General features: G+C 43.3%; 1 protein-coding gene across 2 annotated transcripts in view; it reads left to right on the top strand.

Annotated features, from left to right (window-relative positions):
* The window catches only part of Hyccin (PI4KA lipid kinase complex subunit hyccin), a 64,209-nt gene that overhangs the window by 29,327 nt on the left and 17,548 nt on the right, over nt 1-17,334 (top strand). For both annotated transcript variants that reach the window (XM_065452192.2, XM_065452195.2), the window contains exons 8-10: nt 730-825; nt 8,656-8,790; nt 11,898-11,985. In XM_065452192.2, the coding sequence (XP_065308264.2) occupies nt 730-825; nt 8,656-8,790; nt 11,898-11,985 (319 nt within the window). The remainder of the gene's footprint in view (nt 1-729; nt 826-8,655; nt 8,791-11,897; nt 11,986-17,334) is intronic.

Here is a 17,334-nt window from a genome sequence, read left to right as displayed (position 1 = left end):
TTGATTCCCAGCCATTGCATTCACATTCCAATGAGGGCAGAATGGAAAAAATTCTTGTGTACCATGCTTTAGGTACACATTAAAAAACAGCAAGGGTTCGGAAATAATCTGGAGACCCCCCACTATGGTGTCACTCACACTCTTGTGTGTTGCTTTGGTAATGTTAAATCCCATAATTTGATTTCATTTGGATGGGTCAAGGGAGTCCCGTTCCTTGCAATTGAAGTAACACCATTTCTGATCAGCTCTCCCAGCAGTAGTAAGGTCTTGTTTATTTGACCTGTCGTGTAGTTTTCATGTAGCAGATATTCTTATTGTTTTTGATTTGATCTTTTCTATGTCTTCCGTAGCACTAATATGCTAGAACTTCAGATGAGAATGTACTGAATTCTGCAGATGCTGCAATGTTTGCGTTTTGAATACTTTACTGCTAAAGACATCTGCTTAGTGGTCGTAGTTACAGAAACCTGCATGAAAGCCATCATGTTTACTTTGCTGTTAGGGTAAACAAAAAAATAATGATGCAGATCTTGAAAGTTTAAAGGAAAGTGTAGCCTTATGATCAAAGTTAAGGGGGCTTCCAGATGCACCTACATGATGGCTCTGATGTTCATGAGAGAGTGGTCTAGCAACAAAGCAAGTTGATTTATCATGTTCTAGAATGCTGTAGGGCCCCTTTAAGGATTGCATAGTTCTTTTTCTTCCTTTTGATTGAATTTTCTTTTTTAGGCTGCATGTTGCCATGGTCCTAATGCGTGTATACAACCAGTCCATCAGCACCATGCCTCAGGCATCCAGGGCCTCATTTTGCAAGATGTGCTCAAGGTCAGTGTAATCATGAGTGAATAATGGTCACTCTGCCCATTACGCCTATGTCTTAGGTGCTACTGGTTCATTCTCCACAAGTCTAAATTAATAGTATAGTAAGAATAGGGCAGGGCCAAACACATCTTTATTGAAAAGAAGGCAGAAACCAGAGCTTTTCTTTTCTTTCTCATTTTTTTTAATGTGAGCCCTAGTGTTATTTTTATTGCCAGCCCCCTTTCAAGGTTTAGCAGCCTTGTGTGTTATTCAATATTTCTAGCCTTATTGTCACTCTTTTGTTTATAAATTCATTTATTATTTAGTTCATTGAATAATGCATATAAGAGATCATTTCTAGACGTTAAAGAATTTTTAAGAATCACCTGTGTCAGACAGTATAATTCTAGTCTTTGAGCTGGATTATTCAAAGGGGCAGACATGCATGAAAAATTGAAACGCATAACCAACTAATTAACTATATTGACTAATTACATTTTAATTAATTATCTTATGGCATGTATTGCAATTTATGTATTGTAGCCTGTAGCTTGCAAGACATATCCACTTGGAACAGATTTTAAGGATGGCCCGGGTTTTGAGATATGTGTCGTCAAAGTCGCTGTAAAAATGCGCTGTTCCACTTAATTCTTTAACATGGTGCTCTTTCATGCATTAAAGCTCAAAAGTAACTCAACGGCCTGCCATATAGGTAAAGTTTATAGGTATAGGTGGTATTTCTTAGCACTCGCTCAGAATGAATCTCTTGAAGCTGGGGTCATTCTGAAAATTCTTTCTAAGTGGATACGCATTGATGCCTCTCTGGATGCAATTATTAAGTTGCAATATGTGCCATAAATAATTAAGTTTAATTAGTGAATTCCTGTCAATTAGTTCAATTTGTGTTTCGATTTCTTGTGCCAGTAATGTCTGCCTTGTGGAATATTCCAGCCCGGAAATACTAGAAGTATGCTATCTGCTGCAGGTGATTTTTAAAAATTCCACAAAGCATAAAAATTATCACCCTGTATGATTAAAAAAAATAGCATGTATTGCCTTTAAGGTTACTTTCTTTGACACTTAAGTATAATTTGTGTTAGACATTCATATGTTAGTCCAGTCAATGAAGTGTATAAGGTTTGCCTTCCCCACTTACTGCTAGAATGTGCAGTTGATCACTTTTTCTTTTTGTAATATTTGTAACGTTTTTGCTAATTGTGCCTGCTTATTTCAGATAGTGAGAAAAGAAGCACTATCTGTAAGTTAGTAATTATTGGCTTATATGTTTTGATCTTGCAATGTTGACTTATGGCTGTCTTAAAGGGACACTAAAGCGAAACAGTAAATCAGTTTAGACAAATAAAGCATTGTTTGAGAACCCTGCAGGCAGTAATTTCAAAATAATAGTTTGATTATTAGACGAGAAAATAAAGGTCGAAGTGTCAGTATATGAATTTCGTGCCAAACCCCCGACGCCGCTATGTCAGTGTGACGTCAGGGATTCCAAACTATGTTTTCGCATTTGGGCAGCGTTGGCTGAGTGAAGGTTCCTGAAACTTGCCATGTTTAATATTTGGTTCCTTTAGAACACAATGTAGTCAATCTGTACCGATATAGAATTAAGTAGGTCCTAGAAGATGCTATCAAAATTCATGACATCACAGCGACCAGGTGTGGGAACTTCAAGGAGGCGTCGACACCCATCTTTCGTTCTTGCGCTTTTTCTGGCTTACCAAGCATTTTATAGTGGCAAGAGTGGTGTTTTTGGTGTCGTAGAAAGGTACTTTACTGATGCAGAAGAAATCATTTTTCTCTTTAGTGTCCCTTTAAGCAAGTGTATTGTCACTTTAATGTTCTACATGTTTTGTGACCTTCGCTATGAGTCCCACTATGCTCACTTGCAGATTAAATGACTACTGGCTAGGCAGAACTAAGCAAATCCTTTTCACTTGTTCATTGGTAATTACCACATTGAATAGTGCGGGTAAGATTTAGGGTTGCCATCTTTCCAGTGGACGAATTCGGGTTGAGGGCAGGGGGGCGGCTGGCAATGACCAAGCCTGTCAGGGCCAGGAGGCACCATTCTATATGTGCCACAAAATTTCACACATCATTTTTAGTACTGCCAGAAAGTTGCTGTGTAACTTCCAGGCTATCACGACTACCAAAGCAGGTAGAGCTACTGTGAACGATTAGGGCCTACAACAGATGTAAGACCACTACAGAAACAAAACTGCCGTTTTGTTTGACTGTCATTCTTGTACAAGTGATAGAAAATAAGTGCCTGATTACAATTACATCATTCAGCACTATAATTGATAACAGTGACCAGTTACTGCCATGCAAAAGTAAATGAGCAATGACTGAAATTAATTGCTTACTTTTATGTTACCTTTGTCTGATGTTTTATTAACATTGCACAAATAGAGTAAATAAAAGTAGAATGAGCTAGTCTGGCTCTTTTAAGTGTGCTCTCTGCAGTTCTTGACATGTTGCTTATCTTCACTAACAATTGCTTTTCAAAATTTTTTTTGGTCATCTTCCCTCATTTTCTCATGAGTACATTAACAGCAACATTGTAAAGTTACTTAATGTCTGCACTGGAGGGAAGGATGTTGTTGTAACCTATGAGCACTGGGAAGGGAAATGAGCGAGCAAAAGCCAAGAACTACCTAACTACAGTGGAAAAACTAAGCTCTAAACTTACTGAAGATGACCACTCTGATGGGACGACACTCGTGCTGTATGTAACACGAAACCATCGCGAAATGCAGAATGCAGACCTCACGAGACAGGTAATTTAAAGGGGTCATGTACCACTTTTTATAAAATTCAAGAAATGCATTTGGAGTTAAATTAGGCTATTTCCGAAATACTTTGCCATAAAAGCTTCTTCAGTGCATTCAGCAGAAGTGGAGTTATTGACCATCAAACATGCCGCTTGTGGTGCTTCCACTCCTTCATCAATGATTTGCACTGTGAACGCCATGGCGAAGCAGGATGTGCCCGCAACGCTCCGCCTACAGAACGTCACCGTGACGCGTGATTCAATTCTGGGTGTTCACGTAGACGCCACTATTTCCAATTTTTCTGCTTACGACGCACCAAACACAGTTGTCCTCAACGAACCGACGTGCGCTCAGCCAGTTAAGGTGTCCAGATGTCCTCCTCCCCTGCTGGCAAGGGAGACCTTGAGGCACCCTGAGCCAGTGGACTCATCGCGACACCCTGCGGGGGCTGTGGTATCTACGCTACATAGCAGACAGCAGCAATATGCAACTGCAGCATTTGCATTGTGTGCGACTCGGCTTGAGTGTGCACTCACGCCCATATGCTCCTGTCTTATTGTGCTGTGTAATACGGGCCGGCTTTTTCCTGCACCAGCTTGGCCAATGGATAGTAGCCACATCCAACTTGTGCACTTTGAAGCATTATCAGTAACTCATCACGAAGCAAAGTCTGTCAAGGCGGTCTAACCAGGACCGGCCAAGATTGAGCGTGCGCTGGCAAGCGTGCATTCAATAGCAGCCACTTATGGGAATTCGCTATCATCATCAGCATCATCAGCCTGTTTTATGTCCACTGCAGGACGAAGGCCTCTCCCTGCATTCTCCTATTACCCCTGTCCTGCGCTAACCTATTCCAACTAGCGCCCGTGAATTTCCTAATTTCATCGCTCCGCCTAGTCTTCTGCCATCCTCGACTGTGTTTCCCTTCTCTTGATACCAGTGGCGTAGCTAGGTCGTCTGGCACCCGGGGCCCATAGGTCTTCTGTCACCTTCCTTTTCAATGGTAATGGTAAGCTTCCAGTCAGGAGCTGACAATATCTGCCGCATGCGATCCAATCCATTTTTATTCTTCTATGAATATCGTTCTTATGATGCTTTATTTTGTAATATAGCAAATTCCATTCCATGAGAAGAAATTTACTATATTACGAAATAAAGCATCAAGAAAGGAGTGAGGAGCAGGCTTCTGTTGAGAACAGTGTGTTTAAGAGAATGATGACTTTGCGCTCCGCTTGTGAGCTCCATGTGCTGTGTGCGACTGCAGAACCTTGCTAAGGTGTTCACAGCAGCATATGCTAATTGTGGACTATGCTATTTCACCAAGCCCGAGGGGTGGTTCAGGGCTCCTTTAAGATGAAAGAAGAAGTACTGAGTGCCGGGTCTGGCCGTTTTAAGCATGCACTTCCAGGAGGCTACTATGTGGCACAACCACAGATGTTCTAGTGTAATTTCTGCCAAATTCAAGTGTACAAAGCTTGTTGCCTGTTACAGCCTGTCTCACCAGTAATGTAACTGGTTATATGCAGTTGGGTACAAAAATAAGTAATTGATTTGCAGTAAGCATTACTAAGTAAGAGAACATTACTTGATACTTGATCAATTACAAAACTACAGTTAAACCTCGATATAACAAAGTCGGTAAAATTGGCAATTTGCTTCGTTACAGAGAAAATGCGCTATATTAAAATTCAATCTTTTATGCAAGTAAGTACAGTCACTGGGGGATTTTTTTTGCGCGAAACAGGCTGCAAAATTTTCCATGCGATGTTGACAATACCTTTACATCGGTGGTACAAAGTGAAGCCAGCCTTGCTTTCTCATCTACTCCACCCCCGCGACTGATAAGTGTCATCCACATTGCTATCACGAAAAGTGCCAGCAGCGGGGATGTTTTGTGTGCCTCTTGCTTCAACGTGTCTCTGAAACTCAAGATAAGGCAACCTCCAGCATTAAATGTGCAGGAAGACGGCACACAATGCTATGCCATTTCAGCTCGCCCAGTCCTTGCATGTCACAGATTGCCTCTAAAACAAGGCACATGGTCTGCGTATGCGCACAGCCACGCTGAAAGCCATGGCTGTGCTAAAAAAAAAAAAAAATTTTTGCGTCAATCTATCTCTTATTACACCCCCTCCCTCCCTTTTTGTATGCTTAATTGTGTTACCACACCCTCACTCCCCTCCCCTCTTTCCTCTTGCTCACGTGAGAATTTCGTGCTCGTCAAATCGCCATCCTTCTCAGCTCACCCTTGCACGCCTTCACTCACACCTAAAGCATACAATGTGCGACGCCTGATAAGATCTTAACGCACTTCAACTTTATGCGGAACATGACGGTGCTCTGCTTCAGTGATCAACTTCAGTGGTAAAGCGTGTGATTTGAGAGGTGCGTTTGCAAGCAGCTGCCTGTAATTGTACCATCTGACCATCTGTGTTCGCAGAAGTTTCTGTTTATTGTCTCGGTTTTTCTTCGCGGTGGCAGTGAAATTTTATTATATTGAAATCGTGGGTTAACACACTTCATTATATTGAGGTTCAAAATACATTGGGTTCTATGGTAAAAAACTTATAAAAAGGTAAGTAGTTTATGTAGAGAAGCTTGTTATATTGTGGATTAACTCCACCAAAATGTGTAATTAATTACATGTAATTTGTTACCTGTCTGATGACAATGTAACAGAAGTAGAGGCGAGCAATGTATCAACTTTATCTAATACAAATCAAATACAAACAGTAAGCATCGTTCGTTGAATTGAATATCAAATAATGAAACCCAGATGCATATATTTACAGCAGGAGTAAATATTTCGGTAAAATTAGGTACCACGCTTGTAGTGAACAGTGAAAAAATTGGAGCTAAATATCAGGGACTAAGGATCAGTTTTAAACACAACATGACTACTGTATTCACTTGAATCTAATGTGCACTTTTTTTTCCAATAAAATGGGTCCAAAAATTGTGTGCGCGTTATAGTAGAGTACAACCCTAAACCTGCGTTACCATATCTTCATCGGCATTTAAAGATGGCAGCCTTGTACATGTTTCAAGCCTAGCTGCCGTAGCTTTCTCCATGGGCTGTAGTACGTGAGCTTAGGCAATGCTTCCTTTGGCTTAACTTAGTGCACTGCATAGAGGAAGGATGGTGCACCGTCTGTCTTCCCGTTTTCTGCGTTTGCTCTATCAGCATGGAAGTGCTGACTGCAAGGACATGCCGAGTTCATCACGATGCCGCAATTAAAAGGAAAGCTATCACGTGTGCAGAGACAGATGGGAATCGCGCCAGATCACAGGCGTTCAGAGTTCCCAAAACTTGCGTGCCGGACTGGCGCAAACAGGAGAGGCGTTCTACGCCGGCGGCTGCTACGTACAGCGCAGCCGTGCGGCCCCTATCTTGAAAGCGATCTGCGACGAAGACAAAAGTCCATGCATCTAGGTGCACCGCGCTGTGTTCACGTCGCTTAGTTCGCGTCGAAGTGAGAGGCCGCACAAAAGTCGATTCCTTTGCTCCTGCTATCGCAATTCCTCACTCGAGTGTTTAAAGAGTTTCTGTGGTAATTGAGTGAAACATGTTCACGTTTGCTTGTGCGTGCGTGGAACCACGGTTGTTAATTTAGTGAGTAAGCAAATATTTAGAAGTTTATACGGCCGATAAAACTATGATCCTTACTTTTCGCACAGCTGTCTACTAATTTGCTATTGTGATCGATGCATTGCCTTTTGGGCGAAGCTGCAAATTTTCTTATTTATCGCAACTTTAGTGCATTGGGAGTAAATCTTTTGTTTTTTCCAAATGAGAGAAAGTTGTATTTCTGTATGAAACAATGAGGTGTACAGTACTGTAAAGGAGTTTTCTTTTTTTAGGTCACGGCAAATGGGTGCACATTCCAATCGGAGGCGGTTATTTCTTTTTCTTTTTTTTAGCCACGGAAAACAAGTGCGCATTACATTCGAGGGCACATTAGAATCAAGTAAATACAGTAATTGTCATAAAGAAATTGTACATATAGCCTCTCAACATCTTTAGAGACTGGTTGCAAACAAGCTTTCCAAGAATGAATGGTTGCTGTATGGAATGGTGCTTTCCAAAAAAGCTAAATAAATGGTTGCTGAAATGAGGTAGGAAGTTGCAGAGTGAAAAAGAAAAAGAAAGTTGATTGCTACTGTATGGAATGGCACCTTCCAAAAAGGCTAAATAAATGGTTGCTGGAAATAGGTAGGGAGTTGTGGAACACTATAGAAAAGGCTAATGGGCAGGTTCGCGCGAATCTCTTCTTCAGTCCGACCATGGATGGGCATGGCTTTCAGCGTAGCTGAGCACATACGCTGCTTAGTACATGCCCTTTTTTATATCCACAAACACTAAATGACAGAATAAAACGAAGCTCGCAGGTTGTCAGGGCTTCTGGTGCAAAACCGAAAACTTGTCATTGATTCCCTTCCGATAATTTTGCGATGGTTTGTTTAGGGGACGTAGAACAGTAGCAATACCTTAACAGTCGGTTGTTGCAAAATATTTCGATAGTTTTGATATTCGAAAATACCAAATGTAGTTTCTGTTCGAATACGAATAAATAAGTGTGTAATATTTGAAGCTTTGAATATTCACTCACCCCTAAAACATGACAAAAGAAAAGAATGCGCAACTGAGCTGTCATATATAACAAATCTTACTTTTTGTTCTAGGGAATAACAATGAATAAAACACTCGGAAAATTCGGTTGTCCTGACTAGGTGATGTCAGACTCGGGACGTTTACTCTGAAAGCAGAGACTGTCCGCTTATTCAGGATGGCTGGCAACCCTCGTACAATTTTGAATATACTACTTTGATGGGTGGTGTTGTGTTCTAGTGTGCAGCTTGCAGGTTTGGGCTTCAACAAAAATTTCATTGCAGGCACAAAATGAATGCATAACTTGCTTCTTGTGTAGTCGCAGGAGTCATCCTATGGCTGCTTTTGTAAACCTGCCTGTCGAGTTTCACTTTACACTGTTAAGCTTTGATGCATTACATGACATAAAACATGTTACGTGGTCCGTCAAATGCTCTCCTTCCCAAAACTGTGCAGGGTCGTGAACCAGGGGACATTAGAAACCGTTCGACGGATGTCCTTCGACAGCAGTTTGCCAGGCAGCTTTGCACCACGTGTCAACTTGAATTCACAGGTCCTCCTGGAAATGCTTCAAGCTATATACTACTCTATGTAAGCCAACTTGTTCAGCATATTCACTATCTCTGTCATCTTAGTGGGTCAGCTGGTGGACAACGGACAAGGCAGAGGAAGAACACAAGGATGACACGGATCCGTTTTCCTCTTTTTCTGTTGTCTTCTAGCTGGCACACCAAGATGAATATGCACCAAATTGCACAACTGTCCATTGCTCCAATATTGTCACGATGCTCTTGTTGAAGAGTAAACATAATCCTGTGGGCCCGAAGAAGAGATGTGTAAGCACTCCGAGTTGGTGCTAGCTATGGATTTTTTGAAAATAAATGCCTTTCCTTAGCACAACAGTTAGATTCTACAGCTTTACCGAACTATTAAACTCTTATTTTATTATCGCTCTTTTGAAATTTCTTACAACCGCATTCACTGTGTTGTAACAAGGAATTACCGTATTTTTCTGCTCGTAACCTGCACCACACATTGCAATTGCCCAGGGGGTGGGGGGGGTAGTCAGCATTTATAACTGTCAGAAGTAACTGCATACAAGAATGCTGAAATCTCCATAAAAACAACCTCCATTTGTGGATGCATGATTCTTTCACGTTGTCTTTGGCTACTGGCTCTGTTCCCCATCTCTTTAGCAGCACTGGTAATCTTCAGCTTCTCCTGCACCCTAAAGGACTGCCGTCGAGCGCATTTCATTGTTATCGGAGTTCTGGTTTGTTGGCTCCGCATGCACTATTTTTGAACTACAAAACGTAAAACTACCTGGTGTGGTTGCTTAGTGGCTTTGGCATTGCGCTGCTAAGCGTGAGGTTGTGAGATCAAATCTCGGCCGTGGCAGTGGCATTTCGTTAAGGGTGAAATGCAAAAGTGCCTGTGTGCCATGCATTGGGTGCACATGTGGTCAAAATTAATTCAGTGCCCCCCACTATGGCATGCCTCATAACCGTCTGCCTGGTTTTGGCACGTAAAACCCCAGAATTTAATTAGTCAAATGTAAAATACTGACCCGGAAGGAAAAAAAAAGCAGGCGACCTTGAAAGAGGGAAGAAGGGAGCTTCAACATGCAGAGATGTGGACAGGATGGGACTCCCTAGGAAATAATGACATTAGATGACGGCGAACTTTGCCTTGAAATATGGCTGCGGCATATTTTGGTTTCACGGCAGTGCTGCCGTGAAACCTCATGTTAAGGCTGAAGTAATGCTGCCATGAAGCCAGACCTCAAGGCAAAATTCGCACATAATCTGCACCATGACTTTACTGTTAAGCTTATTAATTTGTGGTGCGGGTTATACATGCGGAAATATAGTATCATAGATGTATAGATTTGCAACACTAGTTAATTAGCATACCGACTGTGCCTTGATCATTGAAACAAGACAGTAGTGCATAAGCATTCCTGATAAACTTTATGATTTTATTGTAACACACCCATTGTTAAGAGGTTTACGACTGTCGTATCTACTTTTATAAATTTACAATTTTTCATTTGCATCCACTTCATGGTAAATTTTTTTTCAAATTGTGGAATAGAGTTCTTAATCAATTTCTTAGCATCATTTTTTGGACCTGCTGGATTAATCAGACTTAACGCACTAACCATTATCCACTTATTGATATAATAGGACAAAAAAAAAATATCTTTAGCTACCGCCGCGCCGAACAGGGCAACGCCTCTCGTACGATAGCGAACGCTTCTCGAGCAGAACGGGACAGGCTCACAAGATACAACGACATCACCAGTGCATATTTGAACGCCAGAAGGATATACCCCCCGCCGAGTCCCAAATTGAACAGGAGGCAGGCCGTCGCCTGGCGACAACTCCAGACAAACACGTTCCCTAATCCATTCCGTCTCAAACGCATCTTCCCAGATAAGCATCAGGACGACACGTGCAAATTGTGCCAGGAAGGACCAGCAACACTCAAACACATGCTGTGGGAGTGCAATGTAGTTATAGGAGGGATGGCAGTTACTCCGGAGACCCTGTCGTCGAGGTGGGCCGCCGCTCTGCGCAGCTCAGACCTCGGAATCCAGACGTGGGCAGTCCAGCAAGCCCGTGAGGCGGCGTTGAGGCAGGGCCTTGACGTTCCTCCATGGGAGACCTGAGCCCGGGTCGCGTTAAACCTTGCCGGACGTACAAGAAAGTTGTATCCATCCATCCATAGTGTACGCTAAGAGGATGAAGGCAAATGCCTGTGTGTTCAAGAGACATTAATTAAATTACTTGACATTCTCATTCGAATGCATTGTTACTTCCTATTACTTGTTTTCTCTTGTTTTAATGTGAAGACATTACGTAGCTCATGAGGTGGAAAATCCGGCAAAATTTGAAGTTTGATGGTTTGACTCCCACCAACGGTTGTGGGTTCAAGTGCCTTAATTAGTTGAGTCTTAATTAACATATGCCTAATTAACACAAAGGTCGTGGGTTGGAGTGCCTTAAATAACTTAATTAACTGTGTATTAATTAACTTTGCCCTAATTCACCCCAAAGGTCATGGATTCGACCATCACTGGGGCACCATCAATTTTAGTGCCATTGAATTTTGGTCCCGTGAGAGATCAAGGGTCTGACTCCCATCGAAGATTGTGGGTTCGAGTGCCTTAATTAACTTTGCCTTAACACCTAACGTCGAGGGTCCGGCTCACACCAATCGTCGTGGGTTCGAGTTCCATCAGTGGTCCTGGGTGGCACTATCAATTTGGCTGCCATTGAATTTTGGTGCCATAACACTGGACGGTCAATTTTTCGATAATGCCATAAATGGATTTCTCAGCCCAGGAGGCACTTAAGGCTTTGGCCGTAATGTTGGCCGCCGTTTTGTGTATGGTTCATGAATTAACATCACGGACATTTTTGTTTGTGACACAGAATATTCTTGCTGCAACTATAGAGCAGACTGCCCGTTCACAGCATCTCTACAGAACACACTTTCCTAATTTCTTAAGTATGCACTGCATCTTAAGTAATAAAATAATTTTTAGTATTTTCATGAAATATATTAGTATTTTCTGGTTTCGAAGTCTGGACAAGCATTGTGAGAGGCCTAAACTTATTTCCCAAGTGTGCTGTAAAGTGATGACATATAGGTAACGCAGACTGCAATCTGTTCTGGTGCATTGATGTGTGCAGGTTCAATGGCTTATTTGCCCTTGCACATCAAGCCCTGAACGACATTCATCGGCGAGCCATGCAGCAGATGTACTCTGATGTCTTAGTGGTGAGTTATTTCATGCTTGCCTGTATTGAAACGTTGCCCTATTGGTTTATCTTTCTTGGCCATTACTAAAATAGTACCATATTTACCTGATTCTGATGTGCCCCCCGAATCTAGCGTGTATCCAGTATTCGTGGGCTTATAGCAAGAAAATAAATATGAACCTAAATGTAATACCAGTGTCACATGGCCACTTTCGATCGTGAAAGGACTTTGCATTATTCAGTGGCTTTCAACAGCACAACACGCTGGTCAACCACCAAGGCTTTTGATTGATGTATACCACCCCTCTCTTGAGATCGCTCTACCTTTCACCTCTATTCAACTCGCACACCACGTAAACAACTGCCTTGCATTTAGCTGCAGAAACTACTTTGACATTTACAAATACAGTGAACTCTCGTTAAGACAAACTCGGTTAAGTCGAATTCTCGCATTTACCAAACAACATGGGAACATTTGTTTGGTTTTCCATAAGCTCGGTGCACAAAAAGTCCTCGAGGAATCACCTCAGACGTACTCTTTGGTTAGGATGAACATTTGGAGTGACCGCCAACGCTACCAATCCTAGAGGCTAGGGTGGCTCAGTGCGCCGCGCTCAGGGGCACGCGCATTGAGGCAGTCTACTGGAGGCCTGTTCACTCGTGGACAGAGGTGAAAACAAGAGGAGGAAACAAAAAAGTTACAGTGACATTTCACTTTGTGAATGCGGGTGACGCGCAAGTGTGGGTGCTACAGTGCACATGAAGCTATCGACCATCGACACCCAGACGCCTACATTGTCCACATCGCAGAACGTATTCAAGTCGGGACTCGCGTGGTTGCGCCATACACAGCAGCCACCAGAGTAGAAAGCCCCCTTGTAAACGTTTGCTTACTAACTCAATTAACAAGCATGGTGTCAGTTCGTACAGGCCAATATGAAGACACCACACATCACACTCGATGACCGCGGATGCTTGCTGTCAGAACGCGGGCTTGAGGAATTGTGGCAGCAGCAGCGAGCGAAGTGACTTTTGTGCTGTCTCACTTCAGTGCAAACTGAGCAACTAGAACACAGTGCACGCAAAACTACCATCCATTGGCCCACCTAGACTTTGCCCCCAAAGCAGATCGCTTTCAAAATAGAGCCCGCGCAACCGCACGCGGCCGAAGTACAGTGCCTCCCTCCGCTCCCCCTGTGCCAGGCGTGTGATGGAAGACGGCGCGCTTTCTCCCCTTCTCACCCTTGCACACGTGAGACTGAGCCGCCTTCTTCGACTCATTGGCACACGCAGCATAGAGTGTGCAAGGATGATGTTACCACAAGGCAAAGCTGGTACACCTGTATTGCAAACAAAACCCGTAGCAACTGCTAGAGGAGGTCAACCCAGCGTGCCTCCATCTACCTTCCATCCTGCGACGCTTCGCTTTGTTTCTCCTTTTTCTATTAAGTTTAAGTTTAAGTCCCGCGCTGAGCGATAACATTTGTTAGACGGTGAAAAGCGCTCACCCAAAATAGATAACCAAGTCCACATGTCAACGCCCCCCTCTCAAAAAGCCTTGTCCTGATGCTACAAACATAACAGGAGAGTGAAACGCAAAAGGACACTTATCAAAGAAACAAAGACCAAAGTAATGCAGTCCAAAAAAAAGAAAGTCCAAAGGTCAGCTACGCAAAGCCCCAATGTTCATTAGCGCTGGTAGAATGGCTTAAGTCGCACAACGTGGACTGTTTCAGGTCGTGAGCGGCACCGCTGGGATAGCGAAATGCTGTCTGGTACGACCTCATAGTCGTGTGCACCAATGCCTCGGATGATCTTGTAGAGTCCGAAATAGCGGCGTAAAAGCTTCTCGCTAAGTCCTTGTCGGCGTATCGAGGTCCAAACCCAAACACAGCCACCGGGCTGGTACTCGACATAGCGTCGTTGAAGGTTGTAGTGCCAGCTATCAGTCATCTGCTGGTTCTTGACCCGCAGGCGGGCGAGCTGTCGAGCTTCTTCGGCGCGCTGGAGATAGGTGGCGATGAAAGATTCTCTTTGTCGTAGATGTGCAGCAGCATGGTGTCGAGGGTTGTTGTTTGGTTCCTCCTGTAAATCAGCTTGAACGGCGTTGATCTGTCTTGTTTCTTGCATCACCATGTTGTAAGCGAATGTTACGTACTAAAGGACGGCATCCCAGGTCTTGTGTTCGATGTCGGTGTACATTGCTAGCATATCGGTGAGGGTTTTATTCAGGCGCTCTGTAAGACCATTTTTCTGCAGGTGGTAGACAGTTGTCCTCCTGTGGCTTGTCTGGTTGCATTGCAGAATGACTTGGGTGTGCTCTGCTGTAAATGCAGTTCCTCTGTTAGTGATGAGGACTTCTGGGGTGCCATGGTTCAGGAGGATGTCCTCGACAAAGAATTTCCCCACTTCGGCTACGCTTCCTTTCGGCAGAGCTTTCGTTTCAGCGAAGTGGGTGAGATAGTCGGTTGCCATGACGATTTACTTATTTCCAGATGTTGACGTAGGAAAGGGTCCCAGCAAATCCATTCTGATCTGCTGAAATGGTCAATGAGGAGGCTTGAACGGCTGTAGTAATCCCGCTGGCCTTGTCGGTGGTGTCTTGCGTCGCTGACACTTTTGGCATGTCTTGACGTAATGAGCGACGTTGGCGGTCAATTGAAACCTTTCCTGTATTCGCGATAGCGTCCAGGAGTATCCAAGATGTTCAGCTCTCGGATCGTCATGTAGGGTGTGCAGTACTTCTAGACACAGCGCTGAGGGAACAACAAGAAGGTAATTTGCACGGACTGGTGAGAAGTTCTTCTTTACGAGGAGGTTGTTTTGAAGTACGAATGTAGACAATCCTTGCTTAAATGCCCTAGGGACAATGTCAGTGTTCCCTTCCAAATACTCGACGAAGCTTTTTAGCTCCAGGTCTGCTCATTGCTGTTCAGTGAAGCGTTCTGCCCTTATTATTTCAAAGAAGGCGTCGTCATCCTCGTCAGCTTGCGGCGGCGGGTCGATGGGGGCGCATGATAGGCAATCGGCATCAGAGTGTTTTCGTCCAGAATTGTAGATTACAGTGGTCATATTCTTACACTCTGAGCCTCCACCGTGCCAGGCATCCGGGAGGGTCTGTTACATTCGCTAGCCAACACAATGCGTGTTGGTCGCTGACGACTTTGAACGGCCTGCCATATAGGTAAGGGCGGAATTTCGCTGTAGGCCAAATGATGGCAAGGCATTTCTTTTCGATCCTAAAATAATTGCCTTCCGCTTACGACAGAGACTGTCTAGCGTAAGTTATCACCCATTCAAGTCCGTCTTTCCTCTGGACTAGGACAGCATTGAGCAGCAGGGCAAAGGAAGGTGGTGGGGAGGGGCACTGGCCTCCCTGCCCTTTATAGTTTTCTTATATCAGCTCTGCCATCCTCCTATTTTGATTTTTTCATGCAACCCGGTTATAACAATTATCGGTTATAACAATGGAATTCTTGTGGCACTTGAATATTGTTATAAGTGGGTTTGACTGTATTGCAAACGGTACCTGCACCAATGTGTCTTTTTCTGGTATGAGAGGATTTTGGAGCACATGGGTATCGGTTCCCTAATGCAGTAATGACTTGTCCATGACGTACACTCCTTACACTAGCTAGTGCATGGGGCTGTAGACTCCGCTCCACTGCTAACCACAATCAATTTTCTTTTCCCTACTTGCTGTAGTAGGTGTTCTCTGTTTTATCCGCCCCACATGCTTCTTACGGGTCCATTGAACTGCTTTCAAATCATGTACAACCACCTTGACATGGGAAATCTATATATTCATGTCGTTAAACACTTCTCTGAGAATGTTTTGAACAGCGTGACTCATCCCTGTGTTAAGATATATGGTCGAGCTCTGTGTTGAGCCATATGCAACTTCTTTTTTTTTTTCTCTACCATTCTTTTTATCTGTCCTTTTATTTGCTTCTGTTTATTTTATTATGTATATGTAGATGTGTACATGTACCGTTTATGTGTCTTGTTCCTGTGCATGTAAATGCTGTCATTATTTTTCACTTCTCTACGTTTTGTGTTTATTGTGCTTTTTTGTGCATTGATTATGCTTTCTTGCTGCTGCTGCATACAGTGTTCAGTTAGTACTGTAATGTGCCACACTAAAGGTACCAAGCTCTTTGTGGTCACATGACAATAAGTAAATAAATAAATAAATAAATAAATAAATAAATCTGTTTGCACAAAGAACAGGATAGGCTGCTTTTTGCAGCATTCAGACTGACTGCAAAGTGCGTGATGCAGTTAGACCATCTCGCATGCACTCCAGGAGCAACTGGACGCGGGCTCAGAGTTTGAACTTGTCTCATATCGCAGCCCAATGTTCATGCTACAGGTCTGACAGTAGTAATCGCTTGTCACAAAAGATCAAATTAACATATCAGTTTCTCCTACCGACCATTGTTCTTTGTGAAAAATTCCAGCAGGACCCACCACATGATGAGGATCAATGTTTATGTGATTAGCGTTTAAGCAGTGCAGCAACTCACCATACCGCTGGAGACACCTTTATTTACAATCTCTAGGGAGGGACGTAGGCTAAGAATGCTAATCACATTAATACACCCATGCACCACAGTGACTGACCACCACTGACCACAGCTCCTACACTTTAGGACAGCACAAAGAAACTGTCTCTAAATGCAGCCCCCCAACCGCAGCCGGTTTTGTCGTGCTGGCCACCGCATACGACAGTGTCTATGCCTTTGGGCACCACAAAGAAAGCTTCATTAAATGTGGCCTCCCAAGCCCATCCAGTTTTGTTGTGCTGCCACTGTAGAATTTGGGTTGAGCCTATCTGGCTTCAAATGAACCACGCCGTAATTGCATAGGCATCTTTTTCAGGCATAAACCATTAATTTTGATTGTCAGGTGGAAGAGAGTGCAGTGAATTCTCACTTTTATCCGTCAGACATGTAATTTCCTTTTTTTGTGTTTCGTGAGCAAGAGCAATGTTTTTGGGGCTAAATTGCGGACAACAGCACGCCAAAGTGGGCAAGGTAGGCTAAGAATGCTTATTGCATTAAAGCTAACTCTGGGTGATGTTTTAACCGAGCTAACTGTAGCTGAAACAGCGGAGAGAATGGCACTGAGCCGCTATACGTTGTACAATAACTGTGCGATCCGTTCATCTCGACTTATTTAATTTAGTTTTGATTTATTCATCGTTTTTATGATCAACCTCCAGGTTCTAATAATCAAGCATTAGACAGCATTATATACAAAGTTTTTCTAGTTCACAACTTACCCCATTTCTAATTTCGGGTAGAACAGATGATGTGTGTAACAGACTCTTTCTCGCTGGATTATTACAGTCTGTTGTAATGAGTAG

Source organism: Dermacentor albipictus, chromosome 1 (genome assembly GCF_038994185.2).
Source record: "Dermacentor albipictus isolate Rhodes 1998 colony chromosome 1, USDA_Dalb.pri_finalv2, whole genome shotgun sequence".
Lineage (NCBI taxonomy): Eukaryota > Metazoa > Arthropoda > Arachnida > Ixodida > Ixodidae > Dermacentor > Dermacentor albipictus.
Note: the sequence above shows the minus strand (reverse complement) of the source record. Positions and strands in the feature narration are given on the sequence as shown.